General features: G+C 40.7%; 2 protein-coding genes across 3 annotated transcripts in view; one reads left to right on the top strand and one right to left on the bottom strand.

Annotated features, from left to right (window-relative positions):
• The first annotated feature begins 1,408 nt into the window (after positions 1–1,408).
• RPP38 (ribonuclease P/MRP subunit p38) lies at positions 1,409–5,958 on the top strand. 2 transcript variants are annotated; one of them, XM_041487722.1, is made up of 2 exons: positions 1,409–2,651; positions 4,925–5,958. In XM_041487722.1, exons 1-2 carry the CDS (start codon positions 2,418–2,420, stop codon positions 5,798–5,800), a joined length of 1,110 nt encoding a protein of 369 aa, XP_041343656.1. In that variant the 5' UTR covers positions 1,409–2,417; the 3' UTR covers positions 5,801–5,958. The 2 variants fall into 2 exon arrangements, with proteins under 2 accessions (XP_041343656.1, XP_041343664.1); XM_041487730.1 differs by lacking the exon at positions 1,409–2,651 and adding an exon at positions 2,658–3,049.
• An 84-nt stretch (positions 5,959–6,042) lies between these two features.
• NMT2 (N-myristoyltransferase 2) overlaps positions 6,043–21,013 on the bottom strand; it is a 35,144-nt gene continuing 20,173 nt past the window's right edge. The window contains exons 8-12 of the mRNA XM_041487710.1: positions 20,601–20,709; positions 16,966–17,136; positions 14,603–14,770; positions 10,539–10,676; positions 6,043–10,340 (exon numbers count right to left, since the gene is read on the bottom strand). Of these exons, the coding sequence (XP_041343644.1) occupies positions 10,320–10,340; positions 10,539–10,676; positions 14,603–14,770; positions 16,966–17,136; positions 20,601–20,709 (607 nt within the window). The 3' untranslated portion in view covers positions 6,043–10,319. The remainder of the gene's footprint in view (positions 10,341–10,538; positions 10,677–14,602; positions 14,771–16,965; positions 17,137–20,600; positions 20,710–21,013) is intronic.

Genomic DNA, 21,013 nt, shown 5'->3' with positions numbered 1-21,013 from the left:
TTTTATGTGAAAGTGTAACTGTATACAGCTATGGAACAGTGTATCATACTGCATTCAGCTCTTTCTTATAATAATTTATGAGTTCAATGCAGAATAAAACAATCTGTAATTTCAGCAATTATTAATTATGCAAAGGTGGTGTTATGTTTGAGATTTGGCAATTTTGACCCACTGAAGAAAGAGATTTCTTCTTAGCTGTAACACAGCACAATGAAACCTCTGTGCTATTCAGCATAATTGCAGCTCAGAAGAAAATTGCTAAGCTGCTGGCAGTGCACTCCCTGCATCTAGGTCAGAGCATTGTGCTGCTCACTCTTTGCAAAATGCACACTAACTAAGCTGAGACAGACATAATGAGACAGGGATAGAAGAGCTTGCAAATCTTGAAAGTGAAAGGGATAATAGGAAAGCCTAAAGAAGAAAATCAGCTTAATCTATCAGGACATGGCCAAGACAAGGGAAGTATTCATAGCTTCCCACAAAGGTAGGAGGCTAAAAGCCAGCAATAAAGATAATTTCCTCAACAGCTATTTAAAGCTACTATCAGAGAGTATGTAAAAGGAAGATCTCTCTCTAGCCAGAAGGTAAGAAAGTAGAAGCTCTTCTACTAAAACACAAACCTATCAAAATGTAGCAGTCCAAAGATGCATACACCCTAAAAAATACACACAACTTCCTTAAAAATTATTTATGCTTCCCAAATGCACATATAACAGTGTCTCAGTGTTAGAAATTTCCCTCCTCCTTTAACAGCTCCAAGCAACCAGCTAGATCCTAAAAACATAAATATGTACCTGCCTTTCCATGTCTAACTCACTCCTAGCAAACTCAGATGCACACCTGAAGAAACATAATCCAGGCATACTCTGAACAGGTAAAATTACATGACCCATGAAAAAAAAAATCCAAAATATTACATGACCCATGAAACAGTTCAAATTAACCAGCTTGCTTCTCATCCTCCACTTGTGAAAAGCAATGCACTATTTAACCTCCAAGGGTTTAGGCAGATTTCCCTTGCCACAAGGTAACCTTGATTTTGTAGTAAAAATCCTCATGCGGAAGAAATTCTACAGTTTCCAGCGCGGCATTACACAGACACACAGTGCATCCCTCTCCTCTGTCTCCCCAGATGCAGAAGCGCCTACCTGAAGAGTCATGATGCTGCGGGGATGCGCAGGGAACGGCCTCGCTCCTTCTCCGGCGGGGACGCGGCGCGTCTGCCAGTGGCTCCGGTGGCGCTGGGATGGTCCCCGGGAGCTCAGCTGGGCAGCGGAGCCGGCCGGCAGCACACAGGAACTCGCACCCGCCGGGACCGCTGAGCGGCGACAGCGCCGGGAAGGGGCGCTGGGGGCGGGGAGCACTAAGCCCCCCGTGGTTTCCGCTGAAAGCCTGAGCTCCAGCCATACCACTGAGGATTAGGCCACCAGGCTGAGAGCAGTGATACAGCAAGACTCTCAAGCCATTTGTTTGACAAAGGAATTTCTTGAGCGATTGAACTGCAACCAGTCCAGTTATTGGAACTGTTCCTTCTGCCGCAGTCCCTGCTCATGCTCATGTCCAGCCAACCTGGGACCTCGCACCTTTCAGCTGCAGCTCTGAAAAACATGTGGGTCGTCCCAAGGATACCTCACACAAGGGCTACACACACAAAATACACTGTGAATGCTGGTTTTTAATTTGTTCTACTAAGCACAGAATAAAAAGAATATTAAATTAATTGATAAACTACCCTACAAGTGTAATCACTGAAAAAAAAATCATTCCCTCTTGTATCAATGAATTATTTATATTCATACCTCTATACATTTATGTACATCATTCCCTAAACACAGTTTGATCTATGGTAGGTACTTCTGCATTTTTTTAACCCGCTAGCTTCCATAAAACCATACCAAAAAAGTAATTTAAGGGGAAACAAGTCCAGGTTAAATTAAGTCACGAATTAACAAGGAAACAATCCAAGTAAATATAAGTAAATAGAAGATTAAAAAAATTGAAAAATTTCTGAAGCACCGGTGCCCTAGCAAAGAAGCTCTGCTCTTTCAGGATCAAGAAGCTGTGCTTAACCATGCTGTGCACTACGGGGAATGTGGAAAATGAACACACTTGTGAAGATTTGTTACAGGCTGAGGGCACATTGCTGCAAACACTGAATGGAACCACTCCTTACTGTCACCTTGCTCACAGCACACAATGTCCGTGCACAGCACGGCGCATACTGCACTGCAGCGAGGGCCTCCCCCGTGGCTGTGAAGTCCCTATGAAGCACCTGGCGACCTGGCCCTGACTGGGTTAGCTGACAGGCCTCTGCCACCGCCTATGCGCCAAGCTTCGGGAGCGCGCGAGCCCTGCGAACGCCAGGAGTGAGCCTACGGTGAGACCCGCCAAGGGCGGGCCCCCAGCACCAGCGCTTCATGGCTCTTTGCATTAACGCCACGGCCGCTTCGCCATGCGGCCTTGAGCGCAGCGCGGGCACCGCCCGCCGAGCCGCCACAGCGGGACCCGCCCGAACAGGGCCCGCACCGCCCCTGCTAGGCTTGATCACCGCCCCGCCGCGGCCGGGGGCGGAGCGGGGCCGGGCCAGACCGGGGGCAGAGCGGGGCTGGGTTGCATCCCGAGGCGTGTTCCTGGAGCGCGGGACGGCTGAGGTAGGGCTGGCTTTGCGCCGGCGGGTGCGGGGCAGCTGCGGCAGGGCCCTGTGGTCGGGCAGCCGGAGCCCCGCCGTCGGGCAGCCGGAGGCCGCTCCGCTCCCTGGGCCCGGGCCCGTAGTGCTTGGCGGGTGAGGGCGGCGGCCCGCGATGCTGCGATCCGGGGAGAGGGTGCTGCGGTCTCGGCGGAGCCCCCACCCCACAGGGACCCGGGCGGCCGCAGTGCGCTGTGCTGGGGCCGTGCTTAGCCCGCGTTCCCCCGTTGCCGGGAGCTGGAGGAGCCCACGGGGCGCTCCGCAGCGGAAGCGGCTGGGGAGGTTCCTGGCGGAGGTGGACGAGGGCGGCGTTTCTCCATCTCCCTTCCGCCGGAAGCGAGGGGATCGCCACCGTGGTGCCAGGTGGAGGAGCTGTGTTCGTTCGTTCACTCGTTGCTCTGTTTCCTTTTCCCTGCACGCTTGTTTTCCTCAGGAGTGTCCATTTTGAAAAGAAAAATGTCATCTTTGAACTGTGAACATGTCCCATGTTTTTTTTCTTGTACGTCTGTTGCTGATTTTGCTTGTCCAAGGTCATCAGAGCATCCCTGATTGAAAGCTTTTAAAAGTCATAACCCAGAACTCATTTTTTTAAAGACAATCACGAGCTGCCATTCTAACAGAGTCACACGTAAGAATTCTTGTGGTCATTTCCATTTTTCAGTTGTGTTCACTTTTTGGTTGTTGCTACTGTGATGGTAAGCATAAGGGATTAGATAACTGCACGAATGATAGCTCCATGAAGGACTAATAGGTTAAGTCGGCACACCTTTATTCTTACATCCCAGATGGAACCATTCTGGGTGCTTGGGAGCTGAGGGGAATGCCAGCCCTGTCCTCCCCAGGTGGTTTCTCCAGTTTCCACTGTTGCAGCAGATAACTGGATTGGATGGGCCATTGCTGATGTGGCCCAGAGTATTCCATAGATTATTCTGACAGTACTGAAGAGTGCCCCGGTGTTTTTTTTGTATTTTGGAATTCTCAGTTTTACTGTTCTCTGAAAATGCCTTCAGTGGTTTTAACTTTCATTTTGGGTAACAGTTCACATTGCACTGATACAACTCTGTTCAAGGTGGAATCATAGACCATCCTGAGTTGGACAGAATTCACAAGGATCATCAAATCCAACTCCTGACCTTTTCAGTCATACCATGTGCATCTTTCTCCTGCTGTCCTCCAGACTAGAGCTTAACTGAGTGAAAATCTATCCAGATAGATGTTGCTTGATGGCAGTACACTTGGGTGAAGATGGTATTTGTCTTTTTATATCAAGGTAGCTCACTACCAGTACACAGAGAACTGGTATGACTAAATGGTATCTTTTGGGTGGCAGCTTTTAGGTGTTCATGAGCTGTACGTAAATGCAATCTGTATGCCTGCCTGGGTAACTAGGAAACCTAGGAGGGAGTCATGTCATGGTTCCCCTGATTAGAAACCTGAGCTGTGCTTCTTCTGAGAGCTTGCCTGTGTAACAGTGAAGATGGTATAGTTCCCAAGCAGGAGCATGGGGGCTTTGCAATTTACCAGGGACTGTCATCAGGCTTGACCTCATGTCTTCACTCTGGACTAGATCAATCAGAGCAAGAGCAATTACACTTTCTCTGCTCCTGTTCAGTTCTTCTCACCCTTGAAGGCATCGTCCAGGTGAACAAAAGACCCCTTCTGAACTTTTGGAGGCATGTAGGGGATTGCCTTCCTTCCCTGAAAACATAAACTGTTAAAGAGTGTGCAAGGTTTTATCATATCTTCCAAATACAGAAAAACACAAAGGCATGGACTAAAGGCTGAAAAAACAGATTTATAAAATTCCTAAATAAATTCAGGAACTTGTTTCATCTTGTGATTGAGTTTTTGCTTTTTTTTCCCCTCCCATGTCACGGAGGGCAATGCAGCTGTGCAACAGTGAAAATGGAGTGGTCCCTCAACCTGTGATTCTGGGGATGGGCTGTTGTTTGGTTGGGCTTGTGGTTTTTTTACATCTGTAATACCTCCAGCTGATTTTGTTCAGCTTTAGAAGGGTCTTTTGTCACTGCTGTTGCCATACTGTCCAGTCCAGCTTCTTTTATTTCTTAAAAAAAAAAAACCCAGCTCCACATCTGCCCTGTGGAAGACGTGTGAGGTTGATAGATGTATCACTGACATGCAGGGTTTCTCTTCTGCATTCCCAGAAGAAGCTTCTGGTAACGATGTCCACAGCAGACTGTACAGTATTTGAACTAATGTTTTGCTCTTTCTTCCCAGGGTGACAAAACACAGAACGACCTCAGGATGTCTGTAATTCAGCAAGGGACAGCAACACTTCGGAAAGCAAAGAAAACCACTGTAAAAACATGTCTAGATAACCCCTTTGTTTTCCAGTGGAAAACCATAGATGGAGAAGATATGCATTTTATACTAGAGACCTTAGAAGAAAGGATTAAACACATTGGACTTAAAAAGATTGAGAGTCCAAGAAAGAAAAAACGTTCCCTTACAAAAAAACAAACAGAAAGAAAGTGTGATGCTGGCACCAATGATTTCCCTAAAGAGGAAGCAGAAAGCCACCAACAAAAACCAGGATGGACTGACATAAGTATCAGAAGACAGCTTGCCATTGGAGTTAATGAAGTTACAAAAGCATTGGAAAAAAATGAACTTCTTCTCTTGCTGGTGTGCAAGTCTGCCAAACCTGCCATGATCACGTCGCACCTGATCGAGCTGAGCGCGAGCCGCGCCACGCCGGCAGGGCAGGTGCCACGGCTCAGCGAGACCGTCGCGCCCCTTCTTGGCCTGACGTCCATTTTAGCACTCGGCTTCAAAAAGCACTCTGACAAATTCACTGAAGCAATAGCAGCAATAATTCCAAAGATACCGGCTTTGGAAGTGCCGTGGTTTCAGTACAGAACTGAAGAACCCATGGCTTATGCAGATACAGATTCTTCAGACAATCTGGAACCCGAAGAGCTTGCAGAGGTGCTGGAGGATAAGCTCGCAAGTCAGAAGCGGAAGCATACAGAAAGCAATTGGCCTGATCTTTCAAATGTAATTTTGCAGCCTTTGAAAATCAAGAAACTTGTCCCAAATCCCAATAAGATAAAGAAACCACCTCGCAAAAAGAAAAAGGCTTTTTCAGCATAACTGAGTTTGGTTCTTTCTATTAAACAGATTTTTAAATGCAGGATGGAGTACAGTTCTAACAGTTCTTCTAGGCTTTACAGTGTAAAAGTCTTGAATACAAGGTGAACTTGATGTTGCACTTGAGGTACTTTCTGCTTTAATAAAAAATATTCCTCAGACTTGAGTGTTAGTTTTTACTGGGGGTAAGTATTTTCATTTGCAGCTGGAGATCAGAGTTAAAGCCGGTAATGAACATGCCAAAGTAATTTTAAGACATAATTTATACTTCTTTGGAATGAATACAAAGCATTAAATGAACTTTGTCTTTTTACACAGATGAACATGCTTTAAGCAAAAGAAATATAAGTATAATTACTCAAACAAATAAATACCAAAAGTGAAAGTTTATTTAAACAAAGGTCCATGCCAGTATAAGTCTCTTAAAGCTGGGTTCAAGTAAATAGCACAGGCAGACTTCCCTTCTGAACTCTTATTATAGTTTGCTCTGCTGAACAACTTGGTTTTGGTCTCAAATGTATGCAGACTTGGGTTCCACCTGATACCTGGTGCAAGATATGCTGAAGGAAAAGCTGTTTCCAAATACAAAACCAAATTAGTACTGCTGCGGTATTAAAAAAAAACAAACAACTTCCATTTGCAAACTATTAACACATATCCTGTGAGAAAATGTAAACCTAAACTCCCATTAGATGTCTAAATGAAATCTAAAATTATTTCCCAGGAAATTGACATAAGCCATGTACTCTTTTATATAAAGTAGATGAGAACTGTTACTGCTACAAGACTGAAAATGTAATTTCTGAGTTTCCTTTAATTTTATTGGGGACTATGAACAATTTCCTAATGAGGGAGTTGGGTTGTAGGAAGGAAAGGAAATAGCACTGCAATTCAGGCAATCAACAGCCTAGGAATTTACTTGTAGAAGAAAGCATAAATACCTTAACTGAGTAATTTTTGTTGTTCCTTGAAAGATATAGTTTACATGTATTGTTCAGAGATTTATTAATCCAGACTTCTACTGCCATCCAGTAGCTCATCTGTATTTTGAATTTATTTAATAGAGATTACTTTAGTTCATGATAGCAACTATGAAGGCAGGCAGTAGCAATGAGCAGTGATTGTGTAGTCATGATGCTCCTTCAAGTTTAAATACAGCATTTAATGCTACAATTTTTGTCCATGTCTGAGAGTGCAAGAAGAGGTGAAATTTCTTTGCCTTGCTTCATAGTCCTTTATACATGGCATTTTTTCTGGATTTCTGAGTGCATAAAACTTGGAAGGCATGCTAGCAACTAGTGTGTTTCATTCCCAGGCTGGCTAACCATAGCATAAGAGTCGTAGCTTTTAGACAGAGCATAAGGATTAGCTTTGGTAAAAAACACAAGCACAGCAATCATCTTTCAAGCACTTCACTGCCTGCCCACGTCTATCTCTGTCTTCAGGGATTTGGGTTCCCACTGCAGATAGGAAGTTACTTTGGGAAAGAAATAACAGAAGTCTAAAAAGCCAGGTGGGAAAGGTGATAGAGCAAGCTTTACATTTGCAATCCTTTGCAAACACCTATTAGGTTCTCAGGAGTCTTACCTTAATAGCAGGACTAATGCACACAAGGTTCAACCTTGGAAACAAGAGAAGGCTCTCCTACTGAGCTCCTGACAGTGGCCCCACACAGATCACACAGATATTCACCTTTTGTTTAGTACCTGCTTAGGAAGTCAGAGGGAGTTGCCACAATTTTCACCTCTGGAGTCTTATTATGGGGGTGCAAGCCGGGACACCTTCAAGATTCAAGTTCTCTTGATGCTGTGATACTTCAGCAAAACACTACAAGTGAAGAGCACACAGCAGAGGCAGAAGAGGCCGTGCTTAACACACACGTCCATGAACAGAACTCTTCAAGAGCTGCCCCAACACTCAGGCTTAGATGCCTGCTTCCCTCATGCTCTGGCTGATAAATTTTCTCTCAGCTACAGTGCTGCACAGCTTCTACAGGAGCATGCCTCTGCCCTCCAGGCCCCTAGTAAACATGCCGATGGAGCCAGACAAGACAGAAGTTTATCCCCTGAATTCAGAAGCAAATGGCACTACTTTATTAGAAGAAGGCAAGACTGGCCACGCTCCTTCCTTCACGTGCCCTAACCTGAAGATTTAGACAAGAGCCAGGCTCCACGAAACCCACATTCAAGTCTGTCTTCTACCTGGACATACTTGGTCCTGTCATGGCCTCAGTTTTACAAAGGACAATACTTGGGAGGATCTGCCTTCTGATTTCAGAGGAGAAAAGAAATCCACCTGCCTAACCTTTCTTCCACTCACAATTTTTTGAGGGGAAGGAAGGCAGAGAACATGAACATATCCTTCCCCTGGGCTGTGATCACCTGGGCTGTCTCAGCAAGGAAGTATCTTAGCCACGAGGAGAGCTATGCCCTGCTGTCCCACCTCACCTCAGGCAGCCCTGAGTGAGGACTGCTGAGGCTCTGCCTTTAAGAGCTGAAGCAGATCACAATGAGCTCCTTGGTGAAACTCATCCCAGAGCACTCCATGAAAATTCCTGCCAAGGAGGCACCATCTTTTCTTCTAGGAGTTAAAAACTTAAGTCTTTGATGGGGTCAAGATTAAATCTTTCTTGTTACTTCAGGTATCACTACCATCAATTACATTTTCAGGCACTTATTTCTGCTCAGGCCTCACACAGAGTCCAAACTGTCTCTGCACCACCTATTTTGACTGCTACTAGAAGGGAGGTATCAAGAGTGGCCAGAGATGTAAAGCCCAACTGCACCATGAGATTTCCTGTGAAGTCCTTTTAGATTCATGAGGTCCTGAGCTGGTGCACAACCAGGGGTCAAACAAACCACGTTCAGTCCCTTCCTTTGTTTGAAGGAGGTTGAATGCTTTAATCAGCTATAATGCAGTAAGGGAAAGTATTTATCACTGTTTCTAGGGCAGAATCCTCTCACCACAATTCAACAAGAAAAAGAAACCAAACCACAAACCATTCACACAGTGGAAAAGGAGCGGGAAGAAAGAAAAACCCCACTGCTACAAGGTAGTGGGTAGGGCTAACAGTTATGAAGAACAGACAAATTTATCTTCATGTACAGAATTAAACTTTCAGCAAAATCTGCTGTCAGAATTACAGGCATGTTTAAAAGGAAAGTTAGACATTTGCATTTCATGAGATATTCAAGTCACATTCAAAAGATGCTCACAGCACAGAGGCTTCACTACCACAATTTGGCACTTTCAGCTAGAACAGTTTCTTAACACAGATTTTCTCAGTGCTCACGCTTCTGCAGCATCCATGAGCTGAAAGAACTGCTATCATCTCTAGCTATGACACTATGCTGGAATGCATATAAAGTGCTTCAGAAGCCACTCCCATTGCCGAGCATTCATGAGGGAATTAAAACAGCTCCACCCAACAACAAAGATCAGCCCTTCTAAATTTCAGGAAGTGCAGTACAGAGACTTCCAAGGACTGAGGGCAGAGCATTTCTCTTCTGCTTACCAGCCACATATATAGCAAAACTTCTTGTTCCAAAGTCAGGATAAAAACACTACCAGGAACAATTTATGAATACATATTTACACAAGGTACTTTTCATTAGAATTACAGACTTCATAGGAAATCAGAGTAGACAAAGGAATATGTGCAATTTCGCAGAAGCGTTGAAGACATTCAAACTATAAATATCCTGATAGCACTACTAAAATTCTTAGTTTTACACACAGGCTGATGTTATTCTACTGAGGAAAAACTAAGGTATTGTGCCACAACTGTAAATTAAGTACAGTAATGTATTATCATTCTGGCAACATAGATAACACCTGCACTGAACAGTGCGATACTGTTAAATCAATCCACTGATCTATTGAAGATCAAAGTACAAATCTGTATTTTTTATTGATTTGGCAGCGTTGCTTATGGAGAAACAAATGCACTAGTTAAACCAGTACACTGTCATACTGCTCCAGTTACAAAAACATCCAGGACTTTCATATAGCTACAAAAGGAATCATACTTCATGATTTTCCCCCAAATGATATCCATGTTCAGTAAATAAGCAAAGATACTCCAGTTTGTATCCTTCATTCTGTTACACTGACATACATACATCACCACTTAATAAATAGAAATGCAGCAGTTCATCCACATAATAGCAAATATTTTTGTACCCTAATCCACCACTGAAGTTCAGTTTATACAAAACAGTCTTTTCTACAGAATGGAAAAAATACCTTCTTCTTATCCAGGTGCAAGCTAAGCTTTGAAACTTAAATGAATGTGCTTTTTATTCTTTTCATGGACAATAGAAGAGTTTCATGAACCGTCTGATCTATCTGGAAATGCATAAATTTGGTCACATGTGGATGTCTTCGTTGATCAGCTTTAATGGACTATTTCAGTATCACTGACGTTGTGCTTTTACTCCTCTTGAACAATACCATTTCAAGAGTTATGGAGATCAAATTAACTCAAACGATGACCTCAAGAGTTCTAGAAACATAAGCGTTCTCATTGTAATACAAGACCAACCTAAAGGAAGAAGAAAAATATAGTATTTTAGTTCAAGTATGGCAGAAAACCTAAACATCAACAGTCTTCTGCATCTCAATTATGGATCATAAACAGGGCCAATTACATTATTTTTAAAACTTCTGCCCATTGTTGGCCAGTGTAAATTAATGTACCATTACATATAACAGAATTCAGGAACTCATTTTTCTCCCTTACCTTTTCAGACTCCATGCCTGGACATCTCCAGTTGTACAAGTAATACTGCAAATTTCCATCTCCAATCCCAAACTTGAGTTTTTCCAGGAATGTCTTGTTTTCCATTAAGTCTAGTGCATTGAACACATCAAATCCTTTCTGGCAACAGCAAAACATTTTTAAAATTTTACTTTTGAAATTTTCAAATGACACACAAATGATACTTTACAGACTGGCATACGGTATCCAAGACTTAGGCTAATTAAAAGGAAAAAATACAATGGAATAAATCCTGCCTTTTAATTAGATACACACACGAAGACATTTTCTCAATAAAAATGAAAGTATAATGCACAACTGTGCTTGAAGATTAGCTCCAAAAGGGTATGAATTTTAAAGCCATTTTAAGGGCCTAATGTCCAAAGAGTCCCTAAAGCATTTCCCATTATGTTATCCTTACAGACATGTATTTTTTACAGTCACATACATATGGCCTATGCAGTTGAAGCTGCATAAATACAGTTAACTATGTTTTTCAGCAATTTATCATTCTATTAATGATAAACATATTTTTGTGATTTAGTCCTTTTCTGAAATGCCATTCTCTTTAGAACTCAAATCTTTCATGTGATTCTCCCTCCCTTACTTATGCACCCTCTACCAGCTCCTCTTTTCATAAACGTCCCAAATTCACCACAAAGAGACATTTTTTGTCTCAGAAGAGTCACATGGCAAAATCAGTCTCAAGAGTTTTTTTCTCCATCAACACATACTCAAATCCTTTCTCCTCACTGGGAACTCTTAACAAGCAACCTAAATGCCAGGTCTGGTAAGCCATTGCAGCAATAATCATCATGTATGAAGAGCTGAATTCGCTCAGGGGTGTGGATATAAAATCCATTTATTTGCAATTTATTTGCAATTAACTGCAAGGGAGTCTGACCTAAGCTACTGGAGTCTTAATAGCACAAAGGTACAGCACCAGCAGGACGTGATACATTTTTAAGACAAAAGGTACAAAACAATAATGCTCAATTACTTAAGCACAAGAAGATGGGGTAAGGAACATTCTTTACCCAGTGAAAAAATTAGGAAAAAGGGGGTTTGAAGAAAAAGAGCACTTAAGCTCTTCATCAGGACTATTTAAAAGAAAGTTGAAAAGCACAGACAGTGAGTTTAGTAAGGCTTCCTGCTACCTTACACAAAGATCATTCTGTGCAGATGACTCCATGCTAAGTTAAATGTGCTGTGAAAAACACGCAGAGATAAGACAAATGAGGTGACAGAATTTGACATTTGGCATTGAAAGTTAATTTTGAAACATTCCAAGTTAGTAAGTAACAGTAAGAGCAATCTCAGAAGGCAGGAAGTGGAGAAGAATAGAGACACACTCTAGATACAAGCACATCTACAGATGTAGTTTTAATTCAGTATCTAAGTATCAGCAGATTAGTTTCAGGTTAGTATCTTCTGAGAGGGATAAAAAGGTTTCTGTTTAAAGGTACTTTCTCCACAGCTCTGACACACCACTTAAGCAGACTCACAAGAGAATTTCTCCCCTGTGTTCTAGATCTAGAAACTTTGTGTCAACTTCAGCAATAAAATATGCAGGGTTTTAGAGGGATTATGCTGATGCAAAATCTCACTCTCTCTCCAAGCAGAATACACAGAACCTAAGTTAATAACTCCAAATTTCAGGTTTTACTTTGAAGATCAGGTGTTTTGTCCTGTAACTGCCAAACTAATTCTAAATTAATTTTATATAGTGTGATATGAAGATAAAAATAAACATTAGCTGGCATGCAAACCGTTAAAGCAATTTGCTGAGCTGATTTGTACCTCCAAAACCCAGGCTTTGGAGACAAAGTACGGAAAGGAGACTGTGGTGGTCTGTCCCCAGACAAGAGCCAAATACCCACACAGCCTTTGTTTACTCCTCTCCCACAGGATGGGGAGAAAATAGAAGGAAGGCAACATGTTTTGTGAATTGAAATAATGACAGTTTAATAGAGAAAGCAAAAGCTGAAGGTACAAGGGAAGCAAATATAAGAATACATTCACTACTTCCCACTGCCAGACAGATGTCAAATGACTTCCTGGGAAGCAAGATCTCAGTATGCATAATGATTGTTAGGGAACATAAATGCTACCACTAGAAGCATCCTCCCTTCCTCCTCCTTTCCTTCAGCCTTTACTGTCGAGCAGAATATCACATGGTGTGAAACATCTCCTTGGTCAGCTGGGGTCACCTGTCCTGGGTATGTTCCCTCCCAACTTCTTGTCTACCCTCAGCCTCCTCACTGCTGGGGAAAGAGAAAGCCTTGAAGCTGTGCAAGCACTGTTCAGTAACAACCAAAACACTGCTGCATTATCAGCCCTGCTTCAGTAACAAAGTGCAGCACCATATGGGCTGCAAGGAACAAAGTTAACTCCATCCCAGCCAGACTCAGTATGTTTGTAAACAAAGGCTGTGAATAGGATTGCATTATCATCTCTCTTCTGTTGCCTTACCTCTCCTCATATAAAACTCAACTGCCTGATCTGCAACTATAATTAGGCAACTAATGATGCATTACAGGCCCAGCAGGTACTTAAGAAATCCATAGGTATCTAAATCCCAGTATTGCAAGGGATATGGGATGATCCACTCAAAAGGAAAAAGCTGCATGTCACATTGAGAGAGAAATGTATGCAGGCCAAGGTGCAAAGCCTTGGGGTCAGACCATGGAACTGCCTCCTCACCTGTCCCACCCACAGCCTAGAGAATGGCCAGACACACACAGCCTAGAGAATGGCCAGACACACAGCTCCCTGTGCCACACTTCTAACCAACACCAACCTTTTTCCACCTTAACTTTTAAGAATAATTACCAGTATTTTTAGCCATTCCTGAAAAATATACTGGCTTCTCAAAGTCTGTCTCTGAACTTCCTTTTGGATCATTCTGGAGCCTGAACAACCATATTTCCTTTCCATATATCCAAGAATCTTCCCTGACAAATAGTTACTGAACTGCTTCTAGATGAACAAGCCTCAGCAAGCAGTTCCCATCACAGATGGCAGCTCAGCTGCAGTGCTGCATGAACATGGCTGGGACAGACAGGCTGAAGATTGTGTGGCTGCTTTCATGCAGCCAGAAGTCTGAACAGATACAGCCTTTTCAGACCATCACTGGCTTCATCCAGAACCAGCAGAGAAACCCCTGTGGCAGGTGCAGGCAGCTCCAAGCATGGCCTGCCTGAGCTTCCCCAGGAGGCTGTAACACCACCAGCAGTGGGGGAAGGAGGAGCAGAAAACATGCCTGTGCCTGCAGCCTGCTGGGAATGGTGGCAGAGTGGGTGCTATGGACCACAGGAAGCCTCTAAGGTGCTTTGAACCACCCAGGGCAAACAGGTCTTTGCAAATTCATTCAGAGCACTGGCATGTGCCATTGGTGTTAGCACTGCACTCCCATAAAACCACAGTCACTAAGAGCTGAGAGATAGCTTTTCATTAGACAGTACTAAACTCTCAAAATTCTTCTGTTTAAGAACTTCATCTATAGTCTTTTCCCTTCCATTCAACCAAACACCTATCAGTATAATTCCATTCCTAAGGGTATGCTTAAAAGCTACACCATGACATCATCTACAGAGCTTTACACAGAGCAATGATAAAATGATAAAGCTCACATAAATAAATTTCTACATTTTTTTAGGAATAAAAAAATAACTTTAAAAAGCCAAATGTATTTCATAGCACTTATTAATTCATCTCCAAGGGAAATTATTTTAGTGATACTTTTCATTCTTCTGATACATAGTGACTATGGTCATCAGTGTGCTCTTGGTGTATCCACAGCTCAAGCTATTGCAAATACTTTATGCATTTGTCATTCCCCAGCATCACTCAAGGTAAAAAGGAGAAACAAGCATACTGCTTTATATTTTTATATATGTATTTTATATGTCTCATCAATTGCACTCTGTGCTGTAAATGCACAGGCATGGATAAATTCAGTTTAAGATAAGAATTCCAGTTCTTATCTTGCCACTATTCCTAACACTTTTGTGAATGAAGCAGAAAAAACTCAACCTACAACTTACCAATTTAGCTATAATGAGTGCATCATTCATTAAGTCCAACAGGGGAGTCTCTGTATGAATATTGTAAAAGGAATAGGCAGCTTTGAGGCTTTTATGAACAGGATGATGCATCACTGTTGAAGGTAACGTGTAGAAACTGAGGAAGTCTGTTAAAATACCATTTGAACCCTATAAAAAACCAAACCAAAACAAAAAAGTCCATTAATAAGTAATCAGTTACTGGTTAGGCTAATGTGACAGTCCTACAGAGAGCAATAAATGCAGCAAGGTTTGTGTACTGTAAGTACTATGGTATAGCAGCTAGTCTTAGCTAAGAGGAAACATTTAGATTTTTCTAGTCTATTACACCACTAACATTTTGACAAACAATTGTCAAAGCAGTAGTTTTCTACAGACAAAGCTAACAAAGTACACTTCCACTGAAAGTATAGAAGTTTTTTTCCGACTGAAATAATTTTAAATAAAATATTCTTAAAATATCATGGATATTTTAAAAACCTGATGACATTCACATCAAAGAATATTTTCATCATCTTTCTAAAACCAGAGAAAAAAATAGTGTGCTGGTATACACAGCATATTAATAAAAACTCCCCAGAGTATCTCCAAGAAAATAAGGTAAAGGAGACACACAAACACTTCTTCTTGCTTGTTTGCTTTACTTTTCAATGACTAGTAACCACTAATTAGAGTTCAATGAAGGACCTCACATGGCTCCTTAAATTAATAGTACTTCTACAGTAAAATGTAAAACAGTTGAACATACCACATGCAAAAAAGCTTTTTCTTAGAGCAGGTACAGATTCTGTAGTAGAGTAATACTAACTACAAGGAACAGAAAAGTTATTGAGTCACTCACTAAATTCAGTAAGGATAATGAAAATATTAACTCATAAATTATACAGAGTATTTTAAGGTCTTAGATCTGCACATTACAAAGATCACTTAGAAGTCTGACAGTAGCTTCTCCAGGTCACAGAGGTCTTAAAAGATTTTAAGCACTAACAAACCTACAATTTTGTATAATGAAAAACTAGTCCAAGAGACAGCATAAAACAAGTAAGTGAAGACTGTGCTGTTTAGTTAATACGGCACTGCTAATGTCACATTCATGCTAGTCCTGGTGCTTGTGAACTCTCCTGTAGGCTTCAACTCACAAAGCAAGCCAAAAACCAACTCACGGAGCAGGGCAGAGAGAAGAGGGAGTGGAGAAAGAAGGTGGGACTATAAATTAGACCATGGAAAAGTCCAATGAGCACTAGACCTACTACAAAGCAGAAAGCTAAGTTTGGACAATAAAAACTGATGGGCAGGACCACTCATCTCCAGCAGCTCTAGGTTTCCTAATTCAGCTGAGGCTCCTGCACAAATTCAGGTTACAGAGTGGGAACTCTGAGCTTCACAACCTAGGGCTTTTCTATGAGGAGAAGGTTTAGGGATGTTAGTCCTGATCATTTTAAAATAATGTTATCATGTGAACAAAGTAATACACTGTCTAAATATGCTGTCTACAACTGATTTTGTATGGACTCAAAGAGAAGGGTGTATCTTTCCACTAGCTTTAGGGCACCTATTCCAAACATGTCTGGGAGATTTCTAATCCAAATGCTAATCTATTCCAGCATTCCTTATTTTGAGAGAGGCGTTATGACCAACTCTCTGCAGGGTGGTAGATGTGTATGTGTATATATATATATATATATATATATATATATATATATATATATATGCAAATTCATACACATACATACACACACTCTTTTACTGGAAAAAAACCCACATTCTACCAGTGTGTAAAAAAAAGCAAACCATCAAAAAACATAATTTCCCCCAGCAGGTGCCTCTAAAATTAGTTTTTTTAAACAGAATTTTGTAATTATGTATGACAGAAAGGTGTACACCTGGGAGAATGATAGCCAATTCAAACCAAATCCTTATCTCAGTCATGGTATCATTTTTCCATTTTTCTAGAAAAGGAAGTTTGAAGACCACTGCTTAATATCATGTCATACCTCTGTTAAAAAGAATCAAATGCAGCTGGAAAAGTTGATCTTAAGATATGTAGGGTTCTTGTCAAGATAGTGATGTTTTGATATTTCAGAATTCTTCTTTAGGATATTCTATTATAAGAGCACTAGAGTTTATCACAGGCAAACACCTTTTAATTAACAGAATGTAATACAAAGAACAAAGCTTGTACTCATGGCATCAAATTCTACCTATAACGTATTTCATATTTCATATTGCCTGCATTTCAAAATCTTGATGCTGATATGAATTACTGTCTGGCACTCTGAGTGCAGAGTGCTCTGAACTACTGAGTGACACTCACTCGCATTAATATACGTTAGTGCATATTTTACCTCTACCACGTAAGTGTCAATAATATGATCCCGAGGCAGGAACCAGTGGGCCACCTCTTCTTCATCCATCACAGGAGCAAGATGAAACTGTTTCAAGTAAGTATTGATTAATTCTTGTACTGCTTTAGTATCTTTTTGTTCCATTGGTCTCAAACCTGAAGTCTTTGTGGCCTTAGTGAAAAAAAAGAAAAAGAAATGTTAGGATGTTAAAAGGTAAACTGCACACACAGCAAAGGCTGAAAGTAGGTTGCAGAGTCACTCCACTTGCTATAATGCATTCATTATTAGCCTACTTTATCTCAGCCACCTAATTCATTATGCTATTTTACAAACTGCTTTCAATCAGAATTCCCTCTCTTCTAATTACTGGGACAGTCTGGGACACTTCAATCTTTTAATTTCATTATTGAAACAGCTTCATTTCTCCAGAGAAAGACACACCATCACCAACTGCCTACATTTTGTGCAGTTCATATTTTTTATTTTTTTTAGGTCAATCTATTTATCTTCTTCTAAACTACCTGGGGGCCCAGAGACGGAAACAAAACAAAGAAACTTGCATATCAGAAGTTATCTCAAGACAAGAACACATGCAATTCAAACTTATGGAAATTACAGTCAAGCTACACATCAATGTCAGCTGATTAAGTTTAATTATAAATTATTTAACAAAAAAGATTCTACCTATTTTTAGCACTTGTAAACCTCTTTGCTAACAACTTTCTATACAGGCACAACTGCTATTCTGGTAACAAGAAAGATTCTCATAACTTACAGATCTCTGTAATTAAAGACCTATTTTAACAAATATTTTTCTGACTTTAAACATCAGAAATGGAAAAAATTACTTTGCAGTATTATGCAATTATTAATGTTTTAATTTAATTTAAGTTTAAATTATGCAATGATTAAAGTTTTCTTCCCATCTTTTGCCAGCCTTCCTGGATAATTCCTTTTGGGGAGGCTAATGCTTGCTGTTTTCAGTGCTCATTTATCCCGCCTCATCTGCGTGAGCTACATACTTGGGCACGTACCACATTAATCATAGCAAAGTCGATTGCAAGAGCAGCCAGGTAGAGACTTGATTACTGGAAGCCTGAAATTAGTGTAGCTGATTATGCTTTGCCCAAAAGGCATTATTCTGGGGGAGATGTTTATTCACGCGCTCTGGGAGCCAGCAGCCAGATGAGAAATCAAGGCACATTTTGTCACAGCTCTGGCCTGTGCATTACATTTCAGTCTTCCTGTTTTTCTAGGCAGGTTTGACTCCACAACAGCTCATCATCTGTATTTTTAAATGCTCTCATTCCAGAAGGGTGTACACTTGACATACAGGAAGGATGGAGGAAAAGCAGCTGGGGTGGAAGATCTTTTTCCCCCCAGTAATGCTCAGAATCACCACCAGTAAGTGACTATTTGCAATCCCAGAGCTGAGGGAAACTGTACAGAACTGTGCTAAAATTTGTTTCTCTGGGCACGTAATCATTCGACTGTCCAGCATCAGGATCTCAGCTAGGCAGGAAAAGACAACAGAGACAAACATACTACTGTCTAAATACTAAATACTGACAAATTTTACTTCTTCCAGAAAACTCCTTGCTCAAGAGATTAAATACTTAGGAAAAAGCCACTTTTATTTTTTTGTATCTATAGGTACATGCACAGCCTTTAGGGAGGGTGATATTTATTAATTACAGTATTTATTACACCTGAAAACATTTTTAATTTAGGCTGTTCAAGTGATTAGCAATGATTAATTCTCTTAAAGGGAGATGAGCTCCTAGTGGCAATGATATTCCAAGGACATTAAGAAAAGAGATTAAAATGCAAAAAATGGTGTTTGGTGCAGAGGGACATGATAGCATGTACTGCACGGACGAATTTGTTTGACAGTAGTGTTTATAACTGCCTGAAACTGAGGAGAAAAACCTTCAAGAGGACTTAATCCCTTTCTCAGGAAAAAACAAAAAAAAAGGTCTCCAAATAAACCCAAAGCACAAGACCTAAAGAGAAAACATTAGAACAAAGATTAAATCTTTATTTTCCACTGAGAAGCTCCCAAATCCAACCTAAAACTAACAAAAATTCTGAGGTATATGGACTCCTACATCACTTAGTTTTAAAAGCTGATTTCAAAAGCACTTATTTTCGATTTGTACTTCTATCTACAGTGTATGTTTGCCTTAGCTATATTTTATGGATGAGATAATGATATATTAGTTATTTTCCATAATTCACTTCTCTGTTGAAACTGGTTTTATGATAAAGGAAAATGATCAAGATACAACTGCTATTTCTAATGATTCTCTGTAGTTACACCTTTGGTACTACAAGATCCTTATCTTTTAATCACTTCCTCAGTTGTTTCCATAAGCAATGTTACTAGAGTTGCCACCAAAACCTACACTTGAAATTGTATATTACACTCTTCAGACTGCTAAAAATGCCTTCAAGATTTGATGGAAGCTATATTTAGCAGCCCAAGATTAAAACCCAATTAATTTGGTTATTAATTCTTAAGCTCTGCAAACTGCTGCCTGCCCTGCACACAAGGGAGAAGCTGCATGTGCAGGCACAGGTGGCACCAGGTGGAGCAGGAAACAAGAATCTCCGACAGCAGCAGGAGTACGGACCAAGGCATGGCATGTGCTTTATTCCAAGGGCTGCTCAGCCCACTGCTCAGCTATCTGGGCACTAAGAGAATCTGCAGCATCAAGTCAAATATAGCAACAGACACAATTCTCCAAAATCAGAGAAATCATTATAAATACTTAGAGTGAGGAAAAAAGTATTGTTTTTAACCAAAAGAGAGTGTTTGTTTAAATAGAGGTTTACTGACAAGGTACAGGTAAGGAATACTCTGCAATCCCTTCAAAAAAGGTAGCTTTTACAAGCAAACTAATTGTTTTCAGCCATAAAGTTCAGACTAAATTCTAAAGGCTATTAATTACAGCAATGAGATTTTTTAACAGTACACAGCATTTACAGTGACTTGCCCTGTCATGGAAATGCACCCTAAGCCTTTTTGCAAGCTTAACTATTAGCTGAAAATATGAAAAAAAAATTTTACTAACCTAGCTATGCCAGAATACTTGCTTTTTACTAGACCATGCAAAGTAACAGTGCACAATATTCTGAAGTGGCTTTTACTGAGACTGCTTAATGCAGAACAACACTCTCTGACAGTACAGAAAAAAATGTGAATTAGAGTGGAATCAACAATACAGCTATATTCAGCCAAGTTGCTGATGGACTTCTCTGAGAATTTTACGACATGAACTGTTGATTTTCTGTTCCAGTAATCTCTTATCAGATTAAACATACCGAGGATAGTCTTATGCATCTTCAACTCAATCCCATATGTTTGTGAAGTCAAGCTTTCTGGGTTTTTTTTTTTTTCCTTTAAGGATTTTAGGTTAAAATTTGTATTTTCTCCATAGAGATCCAGATTTCCAGCAATAGTCTCTTCTGTTTAGTACAGCTCTTAAGGTCTTTTTCATCAACCAGAGATTATTTTTTTAATGTCCTGCATGCACTGCCTTTACACAGAAAAGCCTGTGCTGTCAGAGACAGATGGAAGGTTATTTTGGGCCTCACAATAACTGTGGGGATTCTTTAGAAGTCATACTGCTTACATCAGGAAGTCTGTAGAGCTTCATTGTTCTTTGTAGAGTCATGTTTCTACTCAAATGTGAAAATTTCACCTCCACCAGTTTTCTGGGATTTAGTGATCGATGCCAATACCTGGAAATACAACCAAATCACAAATTTAAATAGTATTTTAAGTGTCAGTGTCACTTGCATCCATTGCCCTGCTTTCTTGCTTTCTCCTTTTCTACTCTCCAAATTTGTTTCTAAGCAAGCCTGTACTACATCTATAAGAAGGCTGATTAACAAAAAAAAAAAAATTAAGGAAAAGCTATATCCAAGCAATAGGTTTTAAAACAATCCGGCTATCACAGTATTTTCAATCTAAGCAAATGCTTTTTGATAGAGAATGAATAAGCACAGGGCTAAGCATTTTAGCATTTGTCACAGCCCTGAAAAA

This window comes from Pyrgilauda ruficollis, unplaced genomic scaffold (genome assembly GCF_017590135.1).
Source record: "Pyrgilauda ruficollis isolate IOZ18807 unplaced genomic scaffold, ASM1759013v1 scaffold12, whole genome shotgun sequence".
Classification (NCBI taxonomy): domain Eukaryota; kingdom Metazoa; phylum Chordata; class Aves; order Passeriformes; family Passeridae; genus Pyrgilauda; species Pyrgilauda ruficollis.
This window is presented reverse-complemented; position numbering and strand designations above follow the sequence as displayed.

Coding starts and splice junctions, on each gene's coding strand:
- RPP38 (XM_041487722.1), top strand. CDS start 2,418: ATGGCTCTTTGCATTAACGCCACGGCCGCTTCGCCATGCGGCCTTGAG. Junction 2,652..4,924: donor TGGAGCGCGGGACGGCTGAG/GTAGGGCTGGCT, acceptor CTTTCTTCCCAG/GGTGACAAAACACAGAACGA.